The sequence below is a fragment of the Bubalus bubalis genome, chromosome 13, assembly GCF_019923935.1.
Source record: "Bubalus bubalis isolate 160015118507 breed Murrah chromosome 13, NDDB_SH_1, whole genome shotgun sequence".
In the NCBI taxonomy this organism is placed as follows: domain Eukaryota; kingdom Metazoa; phylum Chordata; class Mammalia; order Artiodactyla; family Bovidae; genus Bubalus; species Bubalus bubalis.
The window spans coordinates 17,891,220-17,905,317 of NC_059169.1; the positions used below are offsets into that span (position 1 = coordinate 17,891,220).

Below are 14,098 nucleotides of genomic sequence, written 5' to 3' on the forward strand. Positions count from 1 at the left end.
ATCTTTGGTTGCAAAGAATATAATCAATCTGATTTCGGTGTTGACCATCTGGTGATGTCCATGTGTAGAGTCTTCTCTTGTGTTGTTAGAAGAGGGTGTTTGCTATGACCAGTGCATTCTCTTGGCAAAACTCTGTTAGCCTTTGCCCTGCTTCATTCCGTATTCCAAGGCCAAATTTGCTTGTTATTCCAGGTGTCTCTTGACTTCCTACTTTTGCATTCCAGTCCCCTATAATGAAAAGGACATCTTTTTGGATGTTAGTTCTAGAAGGTCTTGTAGGTCTTCACAGAACCATTTAACTTCTTCAGCATTACTGGTCAGGACATAGACTTGGATTACCATGATAGTGAATGGTTTGCCTTGGAAATGAACAGAGATCATTCTGTTGTTTTTGAGATTGCATCCAAGTACTGCATTTTGGCCTCTTTTGTGGACTATGATGGCTACTCCATTTCTTCTAAGGGATTCTTGCCCACAATAGTAGATATAATGGTCATCTGAGTTAAATTCACCCGTTCCACTCCATTTTAGTTCACTGATTCCTACAACATCAATGTTCACACTTATCATCTCCTGTTTTACCCCTTCCAATTTGTCTTGATTTATGGACCTAATATTCCAGGTTCCTATGCAATATGGTTCTTTACAGCATTGGACTTTACTTCTATCACCAGTCACATTCACAATTGGGTGTTGTTTTTGCTTTGGCTCTGTCTCTTCATTCTTTCTGGAATTATTTCTCCACTGATCTCCAGTAGCATACTTGGTACCTACTGACCTGGGGAGTTCATCTTTTAGTGTCTTATCTTTTTGCCTTCTCATACTGTTCATGAGGTTCTCAAGGCAAGAATACTGAAATGGCTTGCCATTGCCATCTCCAGTGGACCATGTTTTGTCAAAGAGTCAAACACAACTGAGTGACTGAACTGATACTGATACTGAACCTGCCATCTTCTCTGTCAGTGGCTTCCTGAATAAAGTCCCTTCTTTGTCTCAACACCTCATCTCAGACTTATTGGCCTATCATGCAGTGAGCAGAGTGAGCTTGGACTCAGTTCAGTTCAGTCACTCAGTCGTGTCCAACTCTTTGAGACCCCATGGACTACAGCATGCCAGGCTTTGCTGTCCATCACCAACTTCCAGAGCTTGCTCAAACTCATGTCCATCAGGTCAGTGATGCCATCCAACCATCTCATCTTCAATTATTTCCTTCTCCTCTTGCCTTCAATCTCGCCCAGTATCAGGGTCTTTTCCAATGAGTCAGTTCTTTGCATCAGATGGCCACAGTATTGGAGCTTCAGCTTCAGCATCAGTCCTTCCAATGAATATTCAGGACTGCTTTCCTTTAGAACTTGTTGGATCTCCTTGCAGTTCAAGGGACTCTGAAGAGTCTTCTCCACCACCACAGTTCAAAAGCATCAATTCCTTGGCACTCTGCTTTCTTCATGGTCCAACTCTCACATCTATGCATGACTACTGAAAAAACCATAGCCTTTACTAGACAGACCTTTGTCAGCAAAGTAATGTCTCTGCTTTTTAATACACTATCTAGGTTGGTCATAGCTTTTCTTCCAAGGAGCAAGCATTTTTAATTTCATGGCTTCAGTCACCATCTTCAGTGATTTTTGAGCCCAAGAAAATAAAGTCCGTCACTGTTTCCATTGTTTCCCCATCTATTTGCCATTAAGTGTTGGGATTGGATGCCGTGATCTTAGTTTTTTGAATGTTGAGTCTTAAGCCAGCCTTTTCACTCTCCTCTTTCACCTTCATCAGGAGGCTCTTCAGTTCCTCTTCACTTTCTGCCATAAGGGTGGTGTCATCTGCATATCTGAGGTTATTGATATTTCTCCCAGAAATCTTGATTCCAGCTTGTGCTTCATGATATTGTTACTGAGTTCACAGTATGAAAAGAGTGGACTCAGTAACAATATCATTTTCACAAAAGAAGATCTCCCATTAACAACAACCCAGTGGAAAGAAACAAGAGCATTAAACAAGCAATTCTGTTTTGTTCACATAATCACAAAATGCTGCTCATCTGATACAATCTATGATGTTCAAGTCATTGTTCAGGCAAAATTGCTATTGCTTCATAAAGGGAGTTTGGAGCCTTCAACACTGCACCTTTGAAAGACTGTCCCAATCTTTTTCTACAGTACAAAAGAACACACTGCACTGAACAGGCCTGGGGAGGAGAAGCCCTTTAATGCTATCATTTCAATTTTTATAACCTAAGAGAGTAACACAGTATTTATCAGTATTTACATTTTTCTTTCTTTTTTGCCAGATTATATTGTCTTATCAGGTAATTTCATTTTCACCATTCATTCACTGATTTCATCTAAATTTCAGAGTTTCACCTTGCCATTTTCTGTGAAACACAGTCTTTTCTGAAACACAATCTCTCCCCCAGTGAAACAATGCAGTATTAAGAAGAAATGCTAAATAAAATAAATTTAATTTATTTTTTTAATTTAACTTATTTTACTTAATTATTTACTTTAAATAAAAATACCAGTCATACCCAAGTGCAGAGAAAAATCTAGAGACTGAAAGGGACTGAGGAGGTACCAACCAAGTGCAGGGGGCAGACCTCATGTGGAGTCTGATTCAAACCAATGGTAAAGGAGACTTCTCAGTGAGATGATTAGCAACATGTAAACTAGAAGGTTGATAATATTGAAGAATTGGGGTTATATTTCAGATGAAATAATATGTTTTTCCAAAGGCTCTCCTATCTCTTAGAGAAAAACTAGTAAAATATTTGTGTGTTAGTCGCTCAGTGGTGTCTGACTCTTTGCAACCCAATGGACTGTAGCCCACCAGGCAAGAATATTGGAGTGGGTAATCATTCCCTTCTCCAGGGGATCTTCTGAGCCCAGGAATCGAACCCACATCTCCTGAACTGCAGGCAGGGTCTTTATCCTCTGAGCCACCAGGGAAGCTTTGAAAGTGAAAGTCACTCTGTCGTGTCCGATTCTTTGCAACCCCATGAACTACAGAGTCCATGGAGTTTTCCAGGCTAGAATACTGCAGTGGGTAGCCATTCCCGTCTCCAGGAGATCTTCCCAATCCAGGGATCAAACCCAGGTCTCCCACATTGCAGGCAGACTCTACCAGCTGAGCCGAATGCTTTACAGATGAACTAATCTGAGGTCTAGGATCTGCTCCAGAATAACCTGGGGTGGGGGTGGGGCTGGCAGAGGGCAGGGGTGGAGATGCAGCAAGACTGCATCAACCAGCTGCTCCTGGTTGAAGCTGGGGAGTAGGGACATGAAGGTTCATTATACTGTACACTCTAGTTTTAGAAATTTTTGTAATTCTCCACTATGAAAATAAGTTAAAAGTAAATGAAACTTCACAAAGTGAAACAACCCCCTCCTCAACAAAGCATTCTGTGAGTGTCCTTATGGCATCAGGATTGAAGGACTAGCATATATGCCTGCATACTCACTCAGAAGACCGGTGTAAATATTTAACAACACTGAACAATCTTTCAAACTTTAAAAAAAAAAAAAAAAAAAAGAAAGAACTTTCAACAAACTTTACTGATAGTTTAAACCAAGTCTGTCATTTGAAATTCTAGTACATGCTACTCAAAAGTCCTTACTCACCTCTCCCAAAGCACAAGCCTTTATTACTTCTTCATATCGGTCTTTTTCATATTTCTTCCCAAATAAAATGTTACTCCTCACAGTTCCTGAGAACACCCAGGGCTGCTGAGAAACATACGCAATCCTCCCGTGCACTCTGACCTGCCCCTGGCTTGGGGGAAGCTCCCCCAGCACAGCACGTAACAGTGATGACTGAAACAGATGGCAACACACACACATGAACAGGCAGAACTCAGGATGAAACACATCCCATAGCACAGCTGACCCCAGGCTGGTGCTTGATACACAATAGACCTCTTGCATTTAGAACAGGATAAAGTACAGCCCTGGAAGTTTAAACAATTTAAAATAACTCTATTGGTCAATGCAAATGAATGGTTGATAAAGAATATTAATAAAATACTGTAACAATCTCCTCTGCCCAAGAGGAGCACCCAAATGAAGCACTACACTCAGCAAAAATTAAGAACATTTAACATCCTTCACTAGCAGAACAGCCTAGCAGGATGTGTATTTCATGTATCTGATGTTTAGTGCAGTTGTTCCTGCATCCAGGTATCCTTCATTTGACAAACACTTATCCTTAAAGAGCTATGTGTTAAGAATATATCCAAAGATGATTACTTAAAAGAATTCTTAAATGAGTTGTGTCTAAAGAGCAAAAGCCCATATAGAGGAAATCATCACCCTCTCATGTACTCATCCACATTTAGGTTTCTGTATTTCATTGTTTCACAACACAGGGCACTAAGTGCAAGTGCACATCTTTCAAATCTCTTGTGACACACAGAAGTGATGTATCTGTGTCTACACCATCAGAGCGCTCACCACACTGGGCTGAGATAAACTGCCTGTGTATCTGTCTCACCCTGGAACCTGTTTGCCTCTGGACGGTGGAGACGTCGGGGTCTGGCTCACATCTGTGTCTTTAACTCCAGCACGTGGCTGAACATTCACTACACGTGCACTGAAAGGATCACATCAAGTCCCATGAGGAAATGCTCAGAGCTTCCTGGAAGAGCCTTCACCATCTCCAGACTTCCTAGAGGGGCCACTGTGATGAAAAGAAGTCCCCACTGTCTCCATCCAACCTGAACAGCTGTCACATCAATAATTTCATTCACTGAGAAGTCCAAATTCCTGACAATGGTCCCCAACTGTGCAATGTGAAACACCAAGAAAGAAAACACAGTGTGTGCTTATCTAGATTTATTTGGCCATGAAACCTTCTTGCAAAACTAATATTCCATGGGACACAGATTCTCTTGAATTGGGTGTTCTAGGTACACCCAATTCAAACTGTGGCACGCATAGCTCTGGGCTCAACTCTGAGAATTTAACAAGGGCAGTGGTATTGCATCAAGCTGAAAAAAGGCATCACAACTTACCTTTCCTGCACCCACAGGTCCAAGCACAGCTAACAGTTCACCAGGTCTGGCAGTAAAGAAAAGGTCTTGTAGGGTTAGGGTTCCTGATTTCTGCAAATTAAAGTTTATAAAAATATGCCCATTTCGATAAAGTAACATACATTACTTCAGAAGGTAGAGAAAATTATGTAATAGTCAATGATATGCTAATATAATCCACATTTTTGTCCTTCCTATTTTAAGATAGTAAGTCCTGAAGTCCTTTTCATCCAATCTTACATATCTCTTTGGGGCTTAACAAGGCTCATTCTTTTACCAGATTTCCATAAGGACATAGCTCTAGACACCCACAGAATTGTAGTAGTAGAAATGACAAGGCACCTGCCTGAAACGCAAACTGAATAATGCACATAAGCTTATTAATATAATGCACTTAATAGAATATCCAGCTTGGGAGGCTTTTAATCATTTATAAGTTTTCATCATTATAAATTTAATCATTTTAAGTTTTCTTATTAATCTCCACAGTTCAATTCAGTTCAGTCACTCAGTCGTGTCCAACTCTTTGTGACCCCATGGACTGCAACATGCCAGGCTTCTCTGTCCATCACCAACTCCCAGAGCTCACTTAAACTCATGTCCATGGAGTCGGTGATGCCATCCAACCATTTCATCCTTTGTCATCCCCTTCTCTTTCTGCCTTCAATTGTTCCCAGCATCAGCGACTTTTCCAATGAGTCAATTCTTCACATCAGGTGGCCAAAATGTTGGAGCTTCAGCATCAGTCCTTCCAATGAATGTTCAGGACTGATTTCCTTTAAGATTGACAGGTTTGATCTCTTTTTTGTCCAAGGGACTCTTAAGAGTCTTCTCCAGCACACCAGTTCAAAAGCATCAATCAACCCCCACAAGGTGGCAGCATAAGCTCCTGGCATGCCTGGCCTTTAATTAAATAATTTGAAATCTCCACTAATCTCTCCACTTTCATTTGATAAAGAATGAACCCCAGTAGTGCTCAGCAAGCAAAGGGGTACTTTATATAATAGTCACTCTTGGCAAATTAAGTGTTATTAATAATGATCCAAGCTCTAATTTTTAACAAGAGCTCTAATTTAATACCACCAACAACAACAACAAGAAGTGGGGAATAAATTAATTATGACATGAGGAATCAAAGTGATAAAGCCTCAATTTTATATGTATTTATATGCATTACCTGTCTTGGCTGAACGGAGGATAATAAAGTACTTCTACTGAAGAAAAACAGGAAGCTTATTTACTGCCTGAGCCACCAGGGAAGCCCAAAGGAACGAAATAACAACAAAAACCATGGAGATACATGCACTAGTACCCCCACCCAATGCAATGGAGGACAAAGTATTCATTGTGCCAATAACAAGTCACATTCTTGAGAGACTTACAGGTTCATGTATGTCTTTACATATCATAAGTGTTAAGAAAATTGTCAATAGCTGCCAATGCTTAAAAAAGAATGGTGACACTTGATTCTAAAGTGCCCCAAAGACTAAAAACATGACTCTGAATTTAAAGTCTGGATATTTCTCAAAATGAAAAATTTCTCCAGAAAGAAATGAACTAATTATAAAAGCATTCACATGCTAAAAAAATGACAATTATTTTGCATGTTCAAAAACACTATCCCCAGATTAAAGAAAAAAACTATAAATCTACCAATAAGAAGCTAGATGTTAAAACATAAGAAATATTTTTTAACCTTCTCCATTTATTTATCCTTTTATGCCACTTAGGGTTCCTATTTTATTACTCATCACTCAGTTATGACTAAAAAACAATGAGTCACATACCAACATCAGCTCCCTGTCACCACCCCTCACAGTTTCCCAGGGTCAGACACTGAGTTCCCTTCCTGTTCAGGCTTCAGGATCGGGCACTACTCTGCCGAGACCAGTAGAGGGCAGCACTCAGCAGCGCAGACGTGCTGGGTCCAGTCAACTCCTGGTTATCCAGACTCAGGGGATGCTGACTCAACAAGGATCATCAGCTGAGCCCCAACTCTGTACCAGACATAGTTGAAAACCCCATGAATAAATGGAAGCTCCCACAGGACCATTTATTTTACAGCTTCAAGATTGAGACCAAGTTCCATCATTTCATGAATGAGACCTGGGTCCCTGAGACCTGCCCCCACCTGCCCACCTGCATGTCTAGTGGAGCAGGTTACAGAGTTCATGTCTATCTCCTGCCTCCCAACCCTGCAGGGGCTTCATTCAGATTCAGCTTCTCTTTTTAAAACCCCAATGTCTGTGTCCCCAGTCCAAGGGATTTCTCACCCATGATCTAACCTGACAGCCATAATTACTAATGACCCCAGCAAGGGGCACAGTCCTTCCATAGGCAAGACCAGGACAACATAATAGGCTGTTCTGTTTTACAATGCAAGTTGCACAAAAATCTGAGAACATGTTATTAAGTTCTTGAAAGAAAAACAAAATAGCTCATTTTAAAATGCTGCATAATTTGGTACAAAATAAATTTGGTAATGGGTCATTAAAAAATATGTGCTAGCATTCACATGGAGTGGTATTTATAATGGAATTTTAGTGCTTTCCATAAATGCTTCAAGAGTACTGTGACGAGAAATACGAAGCAGGAGGTAAATCTACCGGAATAAGGTATGAGGAAGTCTCAGGATAGGTCAGGCACCTTCTGTGAGTTGCCACGTGCAACTGGCACAGGGCTGTGGTTTTATATATTTGGGAACATATTATCCTACTGTGCTATTGATGGAGATGGCAGGCACTTAATCAGAAGTTGGTGAACACCATGCAGGTGGCAAAACAGAGTCACAGGAATGAAAGACAGGAGGAATCTACAGAGTCTAGACACTTGCCCTATGGTCCCCACTCTGACAGCAGCCAGGCTTCTGAGCTCTGCTCTGCAGAGTGGACCCTCTGGTAGAGACATCTCCTTCCTGAGTCCTCCCAGCTCTCGGGTGGGAACAGTTGCTTGCCTTTGCTAATTTCTCGGTTGTCTCACCCACCGCCATTTTGCTGTTTCTGCTTTTCCCCATTCTTATCATCTATGTAACTAATTACCTGAACAGAACTCCCTCTCCCATGGTGGGGAGGGAGTCTTTTTTCCTGACTAATCCACACTGATACGGGAGGATGTGCACAGAGGACCAGGGAACCACGGAGGCAGGAACATTTCAATCATTGATAAAAGAGGCAGCATTGCATGTGCAATTTTGAAAGCAGACCCTTGTTTTTTTTCTGTTTGCCAGAAGGTCATAAATAAACTAAGTGTTGGAAAATCACCAGCTCTCCCTGTCAGTTTCCACACAATGCAGCCCTTCAACTAGGAATCACTGGTGCTCATGACCCATACCTGCTGCTTCCTTCCTGCCCCTGGCTCCTAAGAAAGTAGTCAGAACCATCCAGAAGCTTAGGATGGGGGAGCCCCCACTCTACCCCACAGCAAAGATCCAGATCATGGCCTCACTGGATGTACAACAAAGTGATCTGATAATCAAGGCAAAAAATATGCACTGATTCCCCAAAGCCTCTTTAGCAACTGTCTGTGTATTCATTAGTTAAACCATTCCACACCGCAGCATTTTGTCCATCCAATCCTGTAGATTTTAACATCATAAACACATGTACTTTAAATTCAAAATGTGCTAATACTTTGAAAGCTCTCTTGAAAATGAAATAAAGAGCAACACGTCAAACTTCTTAGGCTGATTTTTACACTTAATCTCCATTAGCTGCAAACCTTATTCCTGATTTTGAGAATTTTTATAACATATTCTCAGTATATGAGCAAATCACATTTTACACCATGTGGAAAACCTCATCATTCTCCCATAAACCTATGTCTTCAGTTGTCAATTAGTAGTCATGATCTTGGGGTGGAGGACTTGTTACCTTATCCCAAGAAGCAGTGAAATCATTCATGTCCACTATCGTTTCACCATCTGATAGCAGCTGAGGGTTAAGCTGTGGTATCTCATCAAGTAATAGGAAGTTCTACAGAAAAAGGAGAAACACATATTGTTAAACTGCAAGAACAAAGCACAAACAAAAATAATTGCTTTCCTGGAATTAATAATAAAAGATTTTATACAGCCTACCTATCATTTTGTCAGCTGTACTTAAACTAGTTTTGTTTCATATCAGAACATACTAAATAATATATATTATATAGAATAATATATATCATATGGTATACATAATCATGTAATGTAGTATATATAGTATGCATAAAGTCTTTTATATACATATGTATGTGTATATATAAACATATTTATATATAAAACACATATAAGAATATTTTATATACAAACACCGTTGTTTAATTACTCAGTCAGGTATTACTCTTCTGAGACCTGCATGGGATTTTCTGGGCAAGAATACTGGAATGGGTTACCATTTCCTTCTCCGGGCTATCTTCCCAACCTAGGGATCAAACCTGCATCTCTTGCATCTCCTGCATTGGCAGGAGTATTCTTTACTACTGTGCCACCTGGGAAGTCATTTAAACATAAGGTTATTTACCACTAGTACCACCTGGGAAGCCCCATATATATATACATACATACACACACACACACACACACACACACATATATATATATATCTTGTTACTCCTTAAAGAGTATACTTGTTACTCCTTAAAGAGAAAATATGACTCCAAACTTCAAAACATTTAGAACCTGGATATTTTTATTGTTTACCTTTTGAGTTACTAACAACAAACAGGAGAATTGGGACAAAATGATTCCATAAATACTGAATCCCACCAGATGCCAAGCACCATTGACACTTCTAGGAACACAGCAAGGAAGGCCATGCCCAGGCCTTCAGGCATCAAGGGGCACAGGACAGGCTGGGACAACAAGACCAATGGCAGAGATGCCAAACGAAAACCCTGGTGATGCCTGTTTTGCATCATGACCTTTCCCTAGACACTTAAACACACTCGGCCTTTTTCCTAATGTGTTTAAGTCAGTATCATTGTTTTCCATTAATTATCACTTAAGTCGTTATTCTAAAAATGAAGTGCTCTTAAATTTCTCTTAAAAATATTTTACAAGCATCTTTCCACAACTACTGTCTCTTCTTCTTGGACACTGCCCTCTCTCCTACAACAGGAGTGACTGTAGCTCCCACTTCTTGCCATGTTCACATTGCTTAGCAGTTATTCAGTGGAATGTAGCTGATTAAAACCAACTCCTGAGAACCACTACAAAGCTAGCATAATCTTATGCAGGAAAACTCCCTCCTGTCCTGCAAATGCTAGACATAATCCAAGAAGAAAAGCTACTATGGCAGAGAAATTGAGTAAACAACTGAGACAACCCCAGTGCCATCGCCTCCTCCAAGAACCATGAAAATGTGGCAGAGACTGCTGGCTGTCCTCAGAATCTGCTCTCATTCTTCCCAAACCCCAGATTTTATCTGCAGCCTGGAAGGAAGCCCTCGCTCTTCAGGCTCCCAAGCAGATAGGAGCAGCCACGTGATTAAATCCAGATTAGTGGAGAGTGACAATGTCCAGAACCTTCCTCTGCCCCATGGCCTGGGTTTTGGAGGCTGCCAGCTTGGTCAAGGCCGTACACAATGGAGTAACAAGAAAGAGTCTGGGACCTCCCTAGTGATGCAATAGATAAGAATCTGCCTGTCAATGCAGGGGACACGAACTTGATCCCTGGTCCATGAGATTCTACATGCCACAGAGCAACTAAGCCCATGTGCCACAACTACTGAGTCTGAGCTCTAGAGCCCAAGTGCCACAACTACCAAAGCCTGGGCACCTGGACCCCATGCTCCACAAGAGAGGTCACCACAATGAGAAGCTTGCTTGCCACAGCTGGAGAAAAATCTGTGCAGCAATGAAGACACAGCACAGATAAAATTAAATTTTTGCTAAAAAAAAAAAGAGTCTGAGTCCCTAACACAATGGAGGATGATTCCCACAAAAAAAAGTCTGCTGAAATCCTAAATTATTACCTCAAAATATGACTTAAAAACAGGGTTGCTGCAGATGTAATCAATTAAGGTGAGATCACACTGGAGTAGGGTAGGCCCCAAATCCAATATTAGTGTCCTTATAAGAAAAGAAAACCAGGGACATACACACACTGGCAGTAAATGCCCATGTGATGATGGAGACAGAACCTGGAGTGATGGCAGTTACAAGCCAAGGAAGATCGAGGTTTTCCTGCAACAACCTAAGCTAACAGAGGCAAGGAAGGATTCCCTCTTGCAGGATTCAGAGGGATGGTGACCCTGCTGACTCCTTGACTTCAGACTTCTAGCCTCCAGGACTGAGAAACAATCAATTTCCGGGGTTTTAAGCACCTGTTTGTGATACTTGGTTACAGCAGCCCCAGAAAACCCATATAGAGCCTTATAAGGACACTTGCATGAGAGAAAAATAAACTATCTGTATAAGCAGCTTTAACATGGGTAATTCTAGGACTCATAGGCAAACTGAGTCCAAACCAACATAGGAGGAAACTGAAATAAGCATCTGAGGATGTGGGATAAAGAAAACAACACATAAACAGTAACCTATTACCCTAAAAATCATAAACACACTTCAAGTCCTTGACACCCAGAATATCATGCCCCCAAATCATAAATGCGATTGTGATCTTCTACTACAAAAGAACAACTGGTAAAAACTGAACATGAAAACCTGCTTCTGTACAAGAAAAGAAAGACATCATGATCCCTGCATCTCTCTCAAAGACCAGCTGGTGGGAGATGCCATCCACTTGTTCCCTCCTCCTCTCATGCAGGCTCACTGAGAGCCTAATGCTGGGCATGGCTCCTCCTCCCCAACCTGAGCCTGAGTCCAGCAGGAGACAGGGTGGCTAGACGGTGGTCTGAGGACTCCTCTGCAGACTCTCAATCACTGCAGCCCGAGTTCTCTCTCCACACCACCTCCTCCATAGTCAGCCAGGTACCAGCTCTCACCTGTTCTGACACAGCTCATCCCTCTCCCAATGCTTTTCTCTCAAAACAATATGATTTCAGAATTTCACCCATTATTAACCACTGAAAATATGAATACAACTTTTATTTTGCTGGTTCCTTCCCCAACCCTCCTCAACACCATCAAACCGATCCCAACACCACTTCTTCCTGATCTCTTTACAGCACCTCTGAGTGTCCACCACGCTTAACACACCCAGAGACCCATCAGTACCTAAGTCCACACTCCCCAGGTGGCCTCTGCCTGGATACCCTGAGTACTAACCCCATCCATCCTTCCGAGTCCATCTCAAATGCTAACCCTCCAAAGTCCTCCACTCAGGACAATCCAGGCTGGCACTGCCCTCCCTACCTCTGAATCCCCAGAGAGATAATAAATCACATAGAGGGGAGACACTACATCATTCATGCACCTACAGTCACAACTCTAACTGAGACTAAGCTCTGCACAGAGTCAACCCATCATGGGTAAGGCAAGGAACAGACTGTAGGGCTGGTTCAAATCAGTACAAACACTGACTGCATGACTACTATAGCCTTACACAATCTGAGCTAACACGGCAACAGGCAAAAGGTTACACATGTATGTTATACATTTTGTCTAGACAGAAATTCCAACTTTAGCTTAAATGTGTTACCAGGATAAAAAATACAATGATAAGTATGTGCACAGTAGAACAGAAATTTTCCACTTTCAAAAAAAGAAGAAGAAAGTAAAGAACAAGCACTAAGTAAGGAATTAAATCTATTGAGTGCTTATTCACAAATATTAGGTCGGAGTAGGGAAAGAGTCACAGTTTTCCAGGGGTTAAATGACACTCCATTCAGCACATGACCATCTCATGAAGGTGCAGAACTGCTGGCTCGATTCTTCTCCAGGACTCAGGCTAATGAAAAAGCTGAAATTAAATGTCTCTTAGACCCAGAACAGGTTCTGCAGGAAAGTATCAGCATCAGAACTGTAGCCAAAAAGATTGAGTTCTCAGTGGCTGGAAAGGGAAAACCTGCTTTATGAACAATATAACCTCAGAGACTCATTTTATGGCATGTAAAATCACTGGACTTTCAGTGCTTCAGAGACAAGATATTTACAATCCTAGTGGAGTCATTCAATGCCAAGACCTTCAGACCCCTTTTCTTATTAAGAAAAAAATAGAGGGACTTCTTGGACCTATAAAATAATAAATCCTCATATTCTTGATATGAAAAAAGGAAATTGAAAAGCACGTATAAACAAGAAGACACAAAACTATGAAGACCACGTGTAGGTCTGCCTGTGGGTATGGACAACCACACCCTGTCTAAGGTAGGCAGGGGTGGTGGGTTCCTTCCTAGGACTCCCAGATATGACATGAGAAGAAATCCTAGGAGACGACCATCCAGTCTACTGAGTCCCAGGCTGTGGGGGACAGTGGGGCAGCAGAGCTCAACCCCACACAGTAAGCTAAACTCCTCATGTCCACCACTCTTCCAGCCCATCTGTGGTCAGACCTCACCCAGCTCTAACTACCTGGTCAGTAAACTCAGCTGACCTTTTCTTCCATTCTTGCTGCCCTTTTCACCTTCTAATTAGACATTAACCCATCTAAGTGAGAGGCAAGGTGAGGAAGAAAATGAACATCCAATCATTGTCTATTACCTGTTAGATAACAGCATAGGAAGTAAATAACAGGATAGAAATTATATAACAGGATAGGAACTAAAGAGCCTCTTGATGAAAATGAAAGAGGAGAGTGAAAAGTCGGCTTAAAACTCAACATTCAGAAAACTAAGATCTTCGCATCTGGTCCCATCACTTCATGGCAAATATTTGGGGAAACAATGGAAACAGTGACAGACTTTAGTTTTCTTGGGCTCCAAAATCACTGAAGATGGTGACTGCAGCCATGAAATTAAAAGACACTTGCTCTTTGGAAGAAAATCTATGACCAACCTAGACAGCATATTAAAAATCAGAGACATTACTTTGCCAACAAAGGTCCTTCTAGCCAAAGCTATGCTTTTTCCAGTGGTCATGTATGGATGTGAGAGTTGGGCTATAAAGAAAGCTAAGTGTGGAAGAATTGATGCTTTTTGAACTGTGGTATTGGAGAAGACTCTTGACAGTCCCTTGGACTATAAGGAGATCCAACCAGTC

General features: G+C 41.4%; 2 protein-coding genes across 2 annotated transcripts in view; both read right to left on the minus strand.

Annotated features, from left to right (window-relative positions):
• Positions 1 to 14,098, minus strand: part of LOC123464831 (ATP-binding cassette sub-family C member 4-like) — an 891,549-nt gene that overhangs the window by 313,508 nt on the left and 563,943 nt on the right. The gene's annotated exons all lie outside the window — the stretch shown is intronic.
• LOC102412250 (ATP-binding cassette sub-family C member 4-like) overlaps positions 1 to 14,098 on the minus strand; it is a 157,550-nt gene that overhangs the window by 112,887 nt on the left and 30,565 nt on the right. The window contains 3 exon segments of the mRNA XM_045162455.1: positions 3,615 to 3,806; positions 5,003 to 5,092; positions 8,890 to 8,991. Of these exon segments, the coding sequence (XP_045018390.1) occupies positions 3,615 to 3,806; positions 5,003 to 5,092; positions 8,890 to 8,991 (384 nt within the window).